This window comes from Pipistrellus hanaki, assembly GCF_964339955.1.
Source record: "Pipistrellus hanaki genome assembly, chromosome: 7".
NCBI lineage: Eukaryota > Metazoa > Chordata > Mammalia > Chiroptera > Vespertilionidae > Pipistrellus > Pipistrellus hanaki.
This window is the reverse complement of record NC_140509.1, coordinates 87691492-87707432: the sequence shown is the minus strand read 5'-3', so window position 1 is coordinate 87707432 and position 15941 is coordinate 87691492. Positions and strand designations below refer to the sequence as shown.

The 15941-nt window shown below is 64.2% G+C and overlaps 1 protein-coding gene across 6 annotated transcripts in view; it reads left to right on the top strand.

Moving 5' to 3' along the window:
* The window catches only part of RPS6KA2 (ribosomal protein S6 kinase A2), a 68414-nt gene that overhangs the window by 30256 nt on the left and 22217 nt on the right, over nt 1–15941 (top strand). The window contains exon 1 of one of the 6 annotated variants that reach the window (XM_084890951.1): nt 269–547. The exons of the other annotated variants lie outside the window; for them this stretch is intronic. Coding sequence (XP_084747077.1) covers nt 407–547 — 141 coding nt within the window. The 5' untranslated portion in view covers nt 269–406. Of the gene's footprint in view, nt 1–268; nt 548–15941 lie in introns of those variants that run through there. 6 annotated transcript variants of the gene reach the window in all.

Here is a 15941-nt window from a genome sequence, read left to right as displayed (position 1 = left end):
ACTATGGACGAGGAAGGAGGAGGGGCGGAGGGAGCAGAACAAGGAGTGGGTGTGGCTGGGCGTGGCGGCGGGCGCTGATTGGCGGCGGCGCAGGAGAACAAGGAGTGGGTGTGGTTGGGCGTGGCGGCGGGCGCTGATTGGCCGTAGTGGCAGGGAGCGGGGCGGGGTGGGCGGGGCTCCTCGGGCCGGTGCTTGCGGGGGTGGGGAAAGGGGCGGGCGCGCCGGGGGTGGCGGGCGCTGATTGGCGGAGGTGGAGTGCCCGGTCCTCGCCCGGGGCAGCAGCTGGAGGGGCCGGGGAGGAGGAGGAGGGGGCGCTGGCACCCGGGCCCGGTGGCCGCCGGCCCGCCCTTTGTGCCCGCAGCCCGTGCCCCGCGCGCCCGCCCGCGGACCTGACCTCCGCCCGGGGATGCGCGTCCCCGGCCCGCGGCTCCTCGCGGCGGGCGCGGCGATGGAGCTGAGCCGGAGGAAGTTCACGGTGCGCCGCTTCTTCTCCGTCTACCTGCGCCGGAGGTCCCGCGCCAAGAGCTCCGGCCTCGGGCGGCTCGAGGTAACGGTAACGTCGCGCGGATCCGGGTCCGGGTCCGCCCCGCGCCCCGCGATGCCGGGTCCAGGCCACCCCAGCGCCGCCCGCGGTCGCAGCGCGGCGCCCGCCCCGCACCGCCCGCCCGGAGCTCAAGTTGCGGGAGGGCCGGTCCGCTCCCCGGGACCCAAGGTTACTGCCGCGACTGGCGATGGGGACCGGCCACGTCCCCGGTGGTGATCTCGGACTCATGTGGTTCCGCGGTCCGGGCAGACTCGGGCGGGCGCCTCTGCGCTGGGGGAGGAGGGCCGGCCGGTTCCTCCGGGGCGCCCCTCCGAGGTCCCGGGTGCAGGACCCCGGCCCGGCCCCGCCCCGCCCCGCCCCGCCCCGCGCCGGTGGGGTGTGACCGCGCCCAGACCGCGCCCGGCGCCCCGCGGGCCAGAGGGCTCCGGGTGAGTCGGGGGAGAAGGACAGGGATAGACCCGCAGCAGCACCAGCGCCGGCCGGTCTGCGGAGCTGATGCAATCCCTGCAGGTCCGGGTGAGGCAGGTTCCCCGGACCCAGGACCCTGGAGAGCCGGCCTGGCCCGGTCCCTTCTCGGGTGTCCAAAGTCAGAAGCTCCTCCGATGTGTCTTTCATGTCAGCCTCCCGTATTCCTCTCTCCACCCCGTCCGCACCGCCCTGCCTCTGTAGATGAGGAGCCAGGGAGAGCCAGGCGGTGGGGGTGTGGGCAGGGAGGTGGAGGGGGTGGGCAGGGGGGTCGGGGTGTGGGCAGGGCTCGCTCCCAGTGGAGGCCTCCTTGGAGTGTCCTGTCCAGGCCACAGGCAGGCCGGCCCCTGCGAGGTCCGGGCGTGTCTGTTTGTCATGAAGTCAAGTTCATGGGCACAACGTCCCATTCTTCTCGTGGCTTCTTTGTTCCACGGCCGTGGTGAGAGGCAGCAGGCGCTGGGACTGGAGACCTCGGGGCAGCGCTCGGGGCGGGAGGACTGGTCCCAGAAGCTCCTGTCCGGCCTCGCCGAGTCCGAACGAAAAGCTCGGAAAGGGGGTTCGCGGCTGGTTTCCACACAAATGCAGCTTAGATCCTGGGGCGGCTCGAGAGGCTGCGGGCAGGTCTGGCACCGGTCACGGGACGGGTACGGGTGGTTCGGGGCGCGGGCGGGGTGCAGCGAGAGCTGACAGAGCCTCGGGGCAGCGCGCACCTTAGACCCCACACGCCCTGGCTCCCCCAGGCACCAGCTCGGGGTGCAGCTGCATCTCCGTTCATTCGCCCTCCTTCCCGGGGAGGCCCGTGGGGAGCGGCTCTGGGGGGGGGGGTCAGGGGACCCGGGGACCCGGAGGGGCAGCAGTCCCGCAGCAGGGCGCTGGCCTGGCAGTTCGGGTTCCGCAGGGAGCGGGGCTGTGTTCGTGCCACCCAAAATGCAACGCAGCCACGGGGGGCAGGTTAGAAATGACATCTGGTCGGTGTAAAATGACATTCCTGGAAACCACTGGTAAATGTCAGAGCCGCGGGTCTGAGCATTAGAGAGAAAGGTGGTCCATCGGCACGGAATCAATGAGCATTCGTCCGACCCGGGGCTGGAGAGAAGTGCCACTAATAACTAATCAATAACCAATAACCGATAACTAATAACTGATAACAATAAAGCTGACCAGCTCTGACAGGCTCTCCACTCCCTGCATGTGTGCTCACCGGCCTCCACCAGAGATGCTTCTGAAGCCGTAGGGGGCTGTCTTACCTGACACCCACTGCAGCGGGCAGAGCCTACCGGCCTGGGGCCTCGCTGACCGCTTACCGGATAATCCTTCGCACGTGCTTGCCCACGACCTGCCACGGGCCAGCCTTTCTTGGGCAACGTAGCTGAGATCCAGGACCAGATCCTGGCCGCAGGTGCTCCCCCTCGGGGACCTCGCAGGGGCTGCCCGGCGTGGGCCCGTAGTCCTGCCCAGCTCCGCCCTGGGTCTCCCAGGGACGCCCGCCTCGGGCTGTATACTCCCAGCAGGCTACACGCTGGAGTCACCCACCAGGAAGGTAGAGTGTAGGAGGGCAGGGCTGTTTCAATTTGAGGTTGAATAGAACACTTAACAGATGCATATTTCCTGTGTTTGAACTAATGAAAAAGGTAACACGTATTGAAAAAAAAAATGTTGGTTGTTTCTTTGAAATTTATATTTTTAAATATACGTGGAGCCCAGCCAGTATGGCTCAGTGATTGAGCATCAGCCTATGAACCAGGAGGTCATGGTTCAATTCCTGGTCAAGTCACATGTCTGCGTTTTGGGCTCAATCCCCAGTGTGAGTGTGCAGGAGGCAGCGGATCAATGATTCTCTTTCATCATTGATGTTTCTCTCTCTCTCTCTCTCTCAATCTCTCTCTCTCTCTCTTTCTTTGCCTTTCTCTCTGAAATCTATATTCTATATATATATATATATATATAGATAGATAGATAGACATATAGATATATAGACATATAGAGATAGATAGATATAGATATAGATACGGTATATATTGGGTCGGCAGCTAAGTAATTGCGGGTTTCACACATATATGGCTTCAGTTGAATTTTTAGGTTTGCAGACGTAGTACAAATGTAAAACACATTTTGTTATTTGATAGTTGGCTATTCAGCTGTTAATCAGTAAAAAAAGTTTTTTGATCTGTTTTGTAGTTTTCGTTTGGCGTTCGTTGAAAAATGGAAAATCAAAAGGAACATTTTCGTCATATTTTGCTTTTTTATTTCTGCAAAGGGAAAAACGCATCGCAAGCTCATAAAAAGTTATGTGCTGTTTATGGTGACGAAGCCTTAAAAGAACGGCAGTGTCAAAATTGGTTTGCCAAATTTCGTTCTGGTGATTTTTCACTCAAAGATGAAAAACGCTCTGGTCGTCCAGTTGAAGTTGATGACGCCCTAATCAAAGCAATAATCAATTCGGACTGTCACAGTACAACACGTGAGATTGCAGAGAAGCTTCATGTATCACATACATGCATTGAGAATCACTTAAAACAACTTGGCTATGTTCAAAAACTCGATACATGGGTTCCTCACGAACTGAAAGAATCACAGTTAACGCAACGCATTAGCAGCTGCGATTTGCTAAAGAAACGTAATGAAAATGATCCATTTTTAAAACGACTGATAACTGGCGATGAAAAATGGGTTTTTACAACAGTATCAAGCGGAAAAGATCGTGGAGCAGGCCAGGTGAACCAACTCAAACAACATCAAAAGCTGATATTCATCAAAAGAAGGTTTTGTTATCAGTTTGGTGGGATTACAAAGGAATTGTCTACTTTGAACTCTTACCACCCAACCGAACGATCAATTCTGATGTCTACATTGAACAACTAACGAAATTAAACAATGCAGTTGAAGAAAAGCGGCCCGAATTGACAAATCGAAAAGGTGTTGTATTCCATCATGACAATGCAAGGCCACACACATCTTTGGTCACTCGGCAAAAATTAATGGAGCTTGGTTGGGATGTTTTGCCACATCCACCATATAGTCCTGACCTTGCACCATCTGATTACTTTTTGTTTCGATCTTTACAAAACTCCTTGAATGGTAAAAATTTCAATAATGATGATGATGTCAAATCGTACCTGATTCAGTTTTTTGCTAATAAAAACCAGAAGTTTTTTGAACGTGGGATTATGATGCTGCCTGAAAGATGGCAAAAGGTCATTGATCAAAATGGGCAATACATTACAGAATAAAGTTATTTAGTTCCATGAAAAAATTGTCTTTGATTTTCTTTTAAAAATCCGCAATTACTTAGTTGCCGACCCAATAGAAGCCTAAGCTATCATTCGACCAGTAGCTATGACATGTACTGACCACCAGGGGGCAGGCGCTCAAGGCACAGGCATGGAAACATGGAACAGACTGATGAATCTCAGAGGGAAGGGGGGGTCGCTCTCAGGGTGCTTTGGCACGTGTTCTACACCTCCTCCCCCTCCACCCCGCCCCGCTCGCCCCGCCCGGCCCCTCGGCCTGGAGTCCCCTCTTCCTCTCCCCGGGGAGCGGGGCCCCTCCTCCCCCTCCGCAGGCCCCGGAGGAGCCTCCTCGCCCTCTGGGAGTGTCAGACAGCAGCGGTTCCGGGTTGGCACGTGACCCACGTGACCTGTGAATGGTGCCCAGGACGGCCGATCGGGGGGCCGATCGGGAGCCGCTCCTCCTCCAGTTCCGGTTCCCAAGGTCCCGGCCCTGCAGCCGGTGTTCCTGCCCGATGCCCGCAGAGCCTGGCACAGGCCCGTTCCCCGCCCTGGATGGGCCTCCTGCGGGCTGCCCCCCACCCCCGGCCCGGCCCCTCACACCCCCTGTCCCCTGCAGGCTGCCCCCCACCCCCCGGCCCGGCCCCTCACGCCCCCTGTCCCCTTCAGGCTGCCCCCCACTCCCCTGGCCCGGCCCCTCACACCCCCTGTCCCCCTGCGGGTTGCCTCCCACACCCCCGGCCTGGCCCCTCACACCCCCTGTCCCCCTGCGGGTTGCCCCCCACCCCCCCCAGCCTGGCCCCTCACACCCCCTGTCCTCCTCAGGCTCCCTGGCCGCTTTGCCCCTTGGCACTCCCGTGACACGGGATCGAGTGACAATGCCAGGCCCAGGTACCGAATGCTTGCCAACGGCACACAGCGCGTCGGGAAGAGCCTGCACCGGCTCCGGGTGCCGCACTGCTGGCCTCAGCCCCCGCCCTCCCTCCGCACACGTGTTCCATGTTTGTGTGTCGCCAGGAGCAGCGGCTCCAGCTGGAACTCTGCTCAGGTTACGTCCACGTGGCCGGCGGGGAGACATGGCTCCTGGAGCAGCCGCTCCTGCGGGAGCAGCTGCGCTCGCTGAGGGAGCAGGGGAGGCAGCCAGGCTCAGCGCCCGCAGAGGGAGGCGCCGGCAGAGTGTCTGCTCTGGCTCTGTACAGGAGAGCACTGTTCCTCTTCGCTGTTCCATGTGCTGCCAGGTCCGGCCCGCCGGCGTGGCCCAGGGGCTGACATTGGCCTGTGAACCAGGAGGTCACAGTTTGATTCCCGGTCAGGGCACAGGCCTGGATTCCGGGCTCAATCCGCAGTGTGGGGCGTGAGGAGGCAGCCGATCAATGACTCTCTTTCATCTATTTTCCCTCTCCCTTCCTCCCTGAAATCAATAAACGCGCGCGCGCACACACACACACACACACACACACACACACACACACACACTAGAGGCCCGGTGCACGGAATCTGTGCGCGGGATAGGGAGCGGTGTCCCTCCGTCCAGCCTGCACCCTCTCCAGTCTGGGACCCCTCAAGGGATGTCCGACTGCCCGTTTGGACCCGATCCGGGGGGTGCAGGGCTGCGGTGCGCGGAGCAGGAGCAGGAGCAGGAGCAGGGAGAGCCCTCTGGTGCAGGGGGGGCGGGGGGGGCCTTCTCTTTCTGTGGCCTCCCCTCTTCCCAGGCCCGGCCACAGGACTCCGGGCTTCCAGGGAACCCTGGTTTGAGAACCACAGTCTAGACAAGCATCTGTCCACGGGGAGGAATTACATAGCAGTTCCTGTCTCTCTCACCTCCAGCCGCCATCCCTCAGTGCAGGCACCGAGGCTCCTCTGCCCGCGTCCCCGTGCCCACAGAGCGCCGCCCTGGGCCGGCCGTTCCGTGCGCAGGAAGTGAGCGCCCGCCCGCCCCACATGGTCCCGTCGTCCTGCCGAGTTCCTGTCCCGCTCACAAAGGCTCTATTTTTAAGAGAGCCTTCGCTTCCGGTGTGTGGCTCTGGGGTGAACAGGACTGTGTGTCAGCGTGTGTCAGCCGTGGAGACGGCAGACGCCCAGAGAGCGGCTGCAGTTACCTCTCACTCAGTTACCCCACTGCTACCGGGCTGTTCCACACGGCAGGGGCCCCGCCGAGACCCTCCAACACTGTCGCCCAGACACCCCGTGGCCAGTGCCCGCCAGTGCCCGCCGGTGCCCCCGGGGTCTGGGAAAACTCCAGGCCTCCCCTGGAGCTGACTCGGTGGATTGAGAGGAGGGAGCTCTCCCGAGCAGTCTGTCTCTCAGCCGCCTCAGGAGTCATTTTGTCTGAATTTCCGCAGGGACACGATCCCTGGTCAGGTGTATGCTTTGCGAACATCTCCCCATGGTGTGGGCGGTCCTTTCGCGCTGTCGATGGCTTGTTTGCGGCACCAGTGCTGTGGCCGTGGTCTGTGGTCTCCAAAGCAGTGGCACAGAAGCCGGACTGCGTGCGCCCAGGGGCAGAGTCTGCACCGCCTTCACCGTGATGCTCACGTGGAGGACCCGGGTCCCGGCCGGGCTGCAGCTCAGCAGACAGCACGGGGCCTCTGCGGGCCGGGGGCCGGGCTCGCTCTCCGGGAGCGGACCCGTTCTGAGCTCTGAGCGGCCGGGCCATGGAGGCCGGAGCGATGGCTGATGGCTCCGTGTTTGGCTGTGTTCACGTCCGTCTGCGAAGTGAACGCCTTCTGTTCGGGGGAGGTCCCGGGCGGGAAGGCTCTTCCCCCTCAGCCCTCGTCCTGTCCGCTCTGGGGTCTCTCACAGAAGCCGTCTTCGGGCGCTCGGCCCCTGGAGCCGGTGTGCGCGTCTGTTCCAAGGTCACCTCCGACACCTCCGCGGAGCGCGGGCAGGAGGGGAGCGGGTGAGTCCGGCTCCCTTCCAGCTCAGGTGCCGCCCCCACGCCGCCCTCAGCTCCCGGGAGGCTGTGCGCTCGCTGTTCGCGATCCTGCCACCCTGTGTGCGTGCCCACACAGAGGTATTTTAAACCGGGAGAGGAATCTCTGCTGCAGACATGCAGCTATAAGCTGTCCTATCCGAGTGGCAGGAAGCCGTATGGGCAATGCCGAGTTCCCAGCCAGGCCTGAGGACTCGTCATTCTCACCTCTCAGGCCCTGCTGACCGAGCTTCTAATATAACGGGGACAGCCACGTTCTGGGGTAACGGAGGCTGTGGGGTCCGGTCCCGGCGTGGGCCGCAGCGGGGATCCGCCGTGAGGACCCTGCGGGAAGGCCCAGGCGGAGAGGGCCGGGGCGGAGAGGGCCGGGGCGGAGAGGGCCTGGGCTGAGAGGGCCGGGCGGAGAGGGCCGGGCGGAGAGGGCCGGGCGGAGAGGGCCGGGCGGAGAGGGCCGGGCAGAGAGGGCCGGGGCAGAGAGGGCCGGGCAGAGAGGGCCGGGGCTGGAGCGGAGAGGGCGGGACGGAGAGGGCCGGGCGGAGAGGGCCGGGGCCGGGGCTGGTGGTAGAATGAACGCGTGTCCGCGGACCATGGGCCTCAGGAGCCGGGACCCAGTGCAGCTCCTCGAGGCCAGAGTCTGTGAGAACGTCCGATGGACACGGTTTTCAGAGCGGGAGTCGGACGGAGAACGTGGGGCGGGGGTCTCTGAGTGAGGGGCACTGGGCCAGGCAGCAGTCGGGCACCTGTGCGCACTGCGGGGGGCGGGGCCGGCGGGCAGAGCCTGCAGCGCTGGTCTCCTGCGGGTGATGGTGCTGTGTGACAGGATTTAGGGGCATTTCCTGTGGCCCATGCACCTGCTCTGGCACTTGCTCACCAGGAAAAACATTTCTCTTCTCTCCTCAGGACGTCCGGCAGCCATGGGACCCTGCAGGCGGCCGGCGGAAGGCCCGGCTCAGAGGGTCCGAGCTGCAGGCGGGGAGGCCCGGTGTGGAGTCAGAGCTGCAGGCAGGGAGGACCGGTGTGGGGTGAGAGGTGTGGGGTCAGAGCTACAGGCGGGAGGCCCTGCTCAGAGGGTCCGAGCTGCAGGCGGGAGGCCCGGCTCAGAGGGTCCGAGCTGCAGGCGGGAGGCCCGGCTCAGAGGGTCCGAGCTGCAGGCGGGAGGCCCGGCTCAGAGGGTCCGAGCTGCAGGCGGGGAGGCCCGGTGTAGGGTCAGAGCTGCAGGCAGGGAGGACCGGTGTGGGGTGAGAGGTGTGGGGTCAGAGCTACAGGCGGGAGGCCCTGCTCAGAGGGTCCGAGCTGCAGGCGGGAGGCCCGGCTCAGAGGGTCCGAGCTGCAGGCGGGAGGCCCGGCTCAGAGGGTCCGAGCTGCAGGCGGGAGGCCCGGCTCAGAGGGTCCGAGCTGCAGGCGGGAGGCCCGGCTCAGAGGGTCCGAGCTGCAGGCGGGAGGCCCGGCTCAGAGGGTCCGAGCTGCAGGCGGGAGGCCCGGCTCAGAGGGTCCGAGCTGCAGGCGGGAGGCCCGGTGCGGGGTCAGAGGCGCGGGGTCAGAGCCGGCAGCAGAGGCCGAGCTCCCATGTGGCGCTGCCCCTCCTCCTGAGCCGTTTGTTGACGTGCCGGGAGGCTGCAGGCGGTGGGGATAACGGCCGCTCTGCCCGGGCAGCAGCCTGCCTGTGACTGGAGACGTCGCCGGGCGCTCCTGAGCCCAGGACGGGACAGCGTGGCCGTGTGGCAGGAAGACGAGCATGGCTCCCACACACGCGCAGCGCCGCGGGACCACCCCGCCCGGCCAGCTCTGTCTGTGCCGCTGGTGAAGCCAGAGGCTCTGGGGCTGGGTGCTGCCTGTCTCGTGGAGGCCGGGCCAGTCCCTGGCCGTCCCCGTGTGCGGTCCTCCGTGTGCCTCCACGTGGCCTCGGTCGCACTGGGTCACCGCCCTCCCCCACCTTCACCAGTTCCATGTGCAGTGGCTCGGTGGCCCAGGGTCATGGCCAGGGGCTGGGGGCCAGGACTTCACCCCATATTTCCTGGGGGACACACTTTAGCCCCTAACGCAGGCCATTACCATCCGGCGGCTGGTCTGAGGCGGCTGCTGGCGCCCCCAGGGCCTCCATTGCTGGCCCTTGGCTTCGCCCGCCTCTGCTGTCTCTCCCGTGCCCCCGGCACCTTCCGGAAAGAGGGGCCTGGCCGGCATCTCCGCGGAGCCTGACGCTGGCCCTTTCCATCCCGTCCATGAAAGATTAAACATCCGTCCGGCGAGTGGAGCCTGAAACAGGATCTGCTCTCTCCTGGCCTCAGGGCCATCCGAGGTCACGTCCGGATCTGCAAACCCACCTTACGCTGATGGTGAGCCCCCGGACCGGCCGCTCTCCCCGCTGCGGGCCACCACACCCCCGCCGGGGAGCTGGTAACTCACTCCTGAACTCGTTTCCCCGATTCCGACTTTTAACCAAAGGGTGGAAACCAAACAACCTGGAAAGGAAGCGGCTGACCAGGCCGACCCGGGTCCGCCGCCTGCCTCCTGCGGCCTCTCCCTGCCGCAGTCCTCCGGGCACCGCCCCGCGGAGCCAGCCCGTCCCCCCTCGCCCCGCCTCCTCTCTGTCCACACGGCCCCGTGGGGGTCCACGCTCCAGTCTGTGTTTGGGAAAGAAGATCTTGCCTCCGGGCTGGATGCCGAGTTTATCTCCGCTCGGGTCACTTTGTAGGAGTTTAGTTTATCTTGTTTACAAAGGGAGAGGGATTTTCTGTCGGCGCAGCCTGTGTGGCCGGACCTTCCGAGAGGAGGGCACGCTCCCGGCTTCCCTCGAGGAGACGCTGGGCGGGAGGCGTCTCGAACGCACTTCTTCCCCCTGAATCTCTGCCCAGAGGCAGCGCTGGGGCCCGTTTCAGCCACGAGTGCAGCCCTGTCCGGCCCCCGGGCCCACTGGCTGAGCATCGACCTGTGAACCGGGAGGGTCGTGGTTCGAGTCCCAGTCAGGGCACAGGCCCGGTGTGGCGTGTACAGGGGCAGCTGATCCATGGTTCTCTCTCATCACCGGTGTTTCTCTCTTTCCTCCCTTCCTCTCTGAAGTCAATAAAAATACATTTAAGATAAATAAATAAAGCCCTGAGTGCAGTTTCCATTCTCTGAAACCAGCTTCGGGCCGTCAGCCCTGTGACTAAGAAAGCTCACGCACACACAAGGCGGAGGGCGGATACATCATGGATGCAGGTTTTCCATAAAACACGGCAAATTCCAGCGGGTTTCTGTCCGACGGGCCGGCCATGGTGCCAGGAGCACAGAGGTCAGCGTGGCGGCTGGTCCCCGGCCGGTGAGGCCCCCGGCTCGCTCTCCGGTGCCCGTGGGAATCGTCAGAACACGGGCCCTCACCGTCCACTGAACCGCACGTTCCACCGAGTAGCTCTGCAGACAGGTCCCGCCCACTCCTGTTCCTTCTGAGGGAACATGGGCAGTGGTCCCAGGCGGGCCCGGCCCCCTCAGGTGTGGGTCAGAGATTGAGCCTGCTTCCTCCTGCTGGCCGGTAAGCATGTGGTCCCGGCCTCGCTGTGGCCAGCGTTTTCTGTCAGCCTCAGCGCTCAGAGCCCCTCCCGCTCTGTGAAGGGCCCCCTCTGGGCACCCACTCCCGCAGCCCCTCCCCCACCGTCTCCTCCCCCACGTGGAATCGAGCCGTTAGAACAACGTGGCCCTCTGCTCTCAGGACCTGAGCCCCCAGAGCCCACACCCTGCGGACACAGGCCCCGGTCCAGGTGCCCACCGGGCAGTGCAGGCCTCGCCTGCCGTGTGTCTGAGACGCTCCGCTGTGGCTCCCGCCGCTGATCTCAGCACCTCCCACGCGAATCTGCAGTCACGGTTCTGAAAACCCCGAGTTCTGCCAAACGTGTGTGAGTTCCTGGATCCGAGTCACGTCTCAAACAGACGTCGTGATCTGCACCACAGGAAGCGGGGCCTCCGGAGGTGGGTTCTGGGATGACAGCCTTCTAGAAATGTATTTACCAAACCCTGCGCCGTAGCCTCCTGCTCGTTTACACTTCCCGGCGGGAGCCACTGCACCGCGGCGGAAAGAGCGACAGACCTGACCCACCGCACACGGAGATGAGCGCAGGGCCCCGTGCTGGACCGCGTGGCACGCCGAGGGCCCAGCGCGTCCACCGCAGGCGGGCGTGTTCCGTGTGGACGGATTCTCGTGGTGTAACTGTCCGGCACTTCCTGGCCGTGAAATAGACGAGAGAGGCACGTTTTTATTGGCCCTTAATTAATTAAAGTGTGTCTGTCCGGGCGGGCCAGCTCTGGTCACTGTGCCTGCGTGTGCTGACTGTCCACGAAGTCACAACCCGGTGCCAGCGACCGAGCGCAGCGCTGGACAGCCGTCCGCACACGGCCCCCCGAGCACGCTCGTTCTGCGTGCTAATATTCTTCTCAGAGAAGCTCTTTGCTCATAAGTCTGGGATATGCTGTTTCCCACATATTTACTCAAGTAAGCGTAATTTTTAAAATATGTTTTTATCGACTTCAGAGAGGAGGGAAGCAGGACGGGAGGGAGAGAGACAGAGACATCAGTGATGAGAGAATCGGTGATCGGCTGTCTGCTGCACGCCCCGCACTGGGGATCAGCCCACCGTCCGTGCTCCGACCAGGAATCAAACCCGGGACCCTCAGTCTGCAGGCCGTGCTCTATCCCCTGAGCCACACCAGCTAGGGCGTAAGGGTATGTTAGTCCACGGCTCACATGTGCTGCTGGGTAAGGGACACTAAGCAGACTGTGTCCCAAACCATAAAAGCAGGAAGAGGCAGGTCCAGACTGAACCGCAGGCTTCCGAACTTGAAACATCTCCTTCTCTGCACGAAACTCACACAGCGCGTGCTTGTTTGTGTCCTGGTGGCTCAGACTTCGCCAAAAGCCTTTGGCGGCCCAGCTGGTGCAGGCGTGAGGCCTGTGTGCTGATGGCAGGCCCGGGCGTGAGGTCTGCGTGCCGATGGCGGGCCCGGGCGTGAGGTCTGCGTGCCGATGGCAGGCCCGGGCGTGAGGTCTGCGTGCCGATGGCGGGCCCGGGCGTGAGGTCCGAGTGCCGATGGCGGGCCCGGGCGTGAGGTCTGCGTGCCGATGGCGGGCCCGGGCGTGAGGTCTGCGTGCCGATGGCGGGCCCGGGCGTGAGGTCCGAGTGCCGATGGCGGGCCCGGGCATGAGGTCTGCGTGCCGATGGCGGGCCCGGGCGTGAGGTCTGCGTGCCGATGGCGGGCCCGGGCGTGAGGTCTGCGTGCCGATGGCGGGCCCGGGCGTGAGGTCTGCGTGCCGATGGCGGGCCCGGACGTGAGGTCCGAGTGCCGATGGCGGGCCCGGGCGTGAGGTCTGCGTGCCGATGGCGGGCCCGGGCGTGAGGCCTGCGTGCCGATGGTGGGCCGGGGCGTGAGGTCTGCGTGCCGATGGCGGGGCCCGGGCGTGAGGCTGTGTGCCGATGGCGGGCCGGGGCGTGAGGCCTGCGTGCCGATGGCGGGCCGGGGCGTGAGGTCTGCGTGCCGATGGCGGGGCCCGGGCGTGAGGTCTGCGTGCCGATGGCGGGGCCCGGGCGTGAGGCTGCGTGCCGATGGCGGGGCCGGGCGTGAGGTCTGCGTGCTGATGGCGGGCCAGGGCGTGAGGCTGCGTGCCGATGGCGGGCCCGGGCGTGAGAGGCTGCGTGCCGATGGCGGTGCGGGGCTTGAGAGGCTGCAGAGAGGAGGGAAGGAGGAAGGGAGGGAGGGTTCCCTGGGCCGGATGCCCCAGAAGCACGGAGACAAGCTCAGCCCCGAGTCCCCGGTCACGGACTGGACCCTGCCCCTCATGGGTGGTCCCATGAGCACCGTCCTCCCCGGGGCCTGTGGGCGGCTGGGAGTCCTCCCTCCGGCCCACGTGGGGGGTCACATGTCGGGGAGAAGAGGCCACGGTGCATCGTGTTCTGGGAGGGTCCTGTCCCAGGAGCGGTGAGAAGTGTCCGCCAGCACGGCCCCGCGGTCACAGCGAGCGGGTGGCGGAGAGCTGTGTGCTCCGCCCAGGTGGCGGCTGAGGAAGAGGGAAGGCGCCTCTCTGGGCCAGTGGTCCCCACCCTCCGGGCCTCAGGGGCCGGGCCTGGCCGCCGGGGGCAGGTGCTGGCTCTCTGTGGGCGGCGAGGGAGGGCAGCCCGGGCGGCCAGGCCTGGGAGGCTCTGCGTTCCATCCGACCCCTGGGCTTGCTCTGAGCAGACATCGGCCCGGGCTGGGCAGTGCGTGTGGGGATGGCTCTCAGTCCAGCTGCAGCTCCAACCGGCCGGTCAGCGGTCCCGTGGATTAACTGATCGGCCAGACTGGCACTGACCGGTATTGATTGGCACTATCACAGACCAGCACTGACCGGCACTGACCCGCACTGACCGGCACTGACCATCACTGATCGGCACTGGCTATCACAGACCGGCACTATCACTGACTGACACTGACCATCACTGACCGGTACTGACCAGCACTGATCGGCACTGACTATCACAGACCAGCACTGACCATCACTGACCGGTACTGACTATCACAGACCGGCACTGACCATCGCTGACCTGCACTGACCATCACTGACCTGCACTGACCATCGCTGACTATCACTGACCACCGCTGACCAGCACTGACCATTCCTGACCTGCACTGACCATCCCTGCCCGGCACTGACCATCGATGACCGGCACTGACGGGCACTCAATCATGCTTAGGAAGGATGTCAGGCCACACGGTGGCTCAGCCCACACACGCGTCGGCTCAGGCATGAAAAGGGGTCACGGATCCGGCCACCGCCGCTCCCTGCTGGGCACTCTGTGAAACGCAGTGAACGGGCGTCCAGGCCTGCACGGGGGCCCTCGGCAGCCGGTCCGTTCCGTCTCCAGACGTGTGGTGGTCACCGCGGGGCCCCTGGGCAGGAGGGCTCAGAGCAGGTCGGGCGGAAGGACGATCACGGACCTACCTCTCCGGAGACAGGCACCTGGGATCGGTCACTCCCTCGCGTGCCCTGCAGAAACTCGCCCGGATGGAGAGGAGGAGGGGGCGTGGTCCGGCAGCGAAGACCTTCTCAGAACCTTTATTGCTGAGGTTATCACTGACGTCCCTCTTTTTCCTCCACCGCCCCTCCACCCGGTCCCCACCGCCCAGGCCTTCGCCACCTAGACTGTCCGTAGGTCATGCACACACACACACACACACACACACACACACACACACACTCGTACACGCATGCACACATGCATGCAAACACGCATACACACATACACAATCTTTGTCTATCTCCCGTCCCCCTTCCCTCTGAGAACCGTCACTGTGTTCGTTTCCATGCCTCTGGTTCTGTTATTCACCAGTTCAGACAGCGAATGTCATACGTGACGAACGGACAGCATGGGACGGGCCCGCCAGGCGCTGTGCTGATGGGAAGTGTCCGGCCGGTCCCGGGCGGGCGTAGTGAGCGGGCTCTGCCCGAGGGAGAAGGGGCCGCCGCTGAGCCTGTCCCGGCAGAGTGACCAGGACGCGGGGCCGGACACGGGGTGGCGGGGGCGCCGTGGCCAGCAGGTGGGCGTCTCCGTGCAGAGCCCCCAGCTGACCTCTGACCGGGCTGTGGGGGGGGCTCGGTGCCACACCAGGGACCTGCCTTCCCAGGAGCGCTGGCCTTCCCGGCAAACGCCGGTCGTGCTCCTCGAGGGCTCGCTTCCGTGGAGCCCAGCTGGCTGTCATGGCGGCCGATGTTCACACCGTCTGGCCGGGCGGCAGAGGGCCCCCAGCTCCCGCCGCGGCCCCTGGTCCCCTGGGGCTCCACCCTCCAGAGGCCCGCCTGCTGGTCCATGGCGGCTACGGGGCCCTGGGGTCCGGCAGGCGGATTGGCCTCTCACCTCAGCTCTGGGCCTCCCGACCCCCAAACCAGGGCCGCAGGACGGGCGTGACCGGGAAGCCTGGTGAGCGCCGCCCGCCGTGGCCTGCCGGGAGGAGCGGCCGGTGAAGCCGCCACAGCCGGTCACCTGCCACCTGCCTGCTCGGCATTGGGCTGGCGCCACGTCCCCCCGCCCCCCCTTCTGCAGCCGCGTGACTGGGACCTGCTCACATCACCAAGCAAAGCCACCGCCGCTGGAGCCGGCGAGTTACCGTCCCGGGGAGGCGCTGCTCTGCCCGCACCCCCCGGCTTTAGGTGGCTCAGGAGGAGATGGAGCTCCCCGCTCCCTGCAGGCAGGGGTGGGGGTCCGGGGCCGTGGTAACCGAGAGCATCTCATTCTCACTCCAGTGACAGTGACCTCCCATCTCTCTCCCCCACGGAAGATGAGGAGGAGGGAGAGCAGGAGGAGGAGGAGGAGGGAGAGCAGGAGGAGGAGGGGGGAGAGCAGGAGGAGGAGGGAGAGCAGGAGGAGGAGGAGAAGGGAGAGCAGGAGGAGGAGGAGGAGGAGGGAGGAAGAGGAAGAGGAGGAGGGAGAGCAAGAGGAGGAGGAGGGAGAGCAGGAGGAGGAGGAAGAGGGAGGAAGAGGAAGAGGAGGAGGGAGAGCAGGAGGAGGAGGGAGAGCAGGAGGAGGAGGAGGGAGAGCAGGAGGAGGGAGAGCAGGAGGAGGAGGAGGGAGAGCAGGAGGAGGAGGAGGGAGAGCAGGAGGAGGAGGAAGAGGAAGAGGAGGAGGGAGAGCAGGAGGAGGAGGAAGAGGGAGGAAGAGGAAGAGGAGGAGGGAGAGCAGGAGGAGGAGGGAGAGCAGGAGGAGGAGGAGGGAGAGCAGGAGGAGGGAGAGCAGGAGGAGGAGGAGGGAGAGCAGGAGGAGGAGGAAGAGGGAGG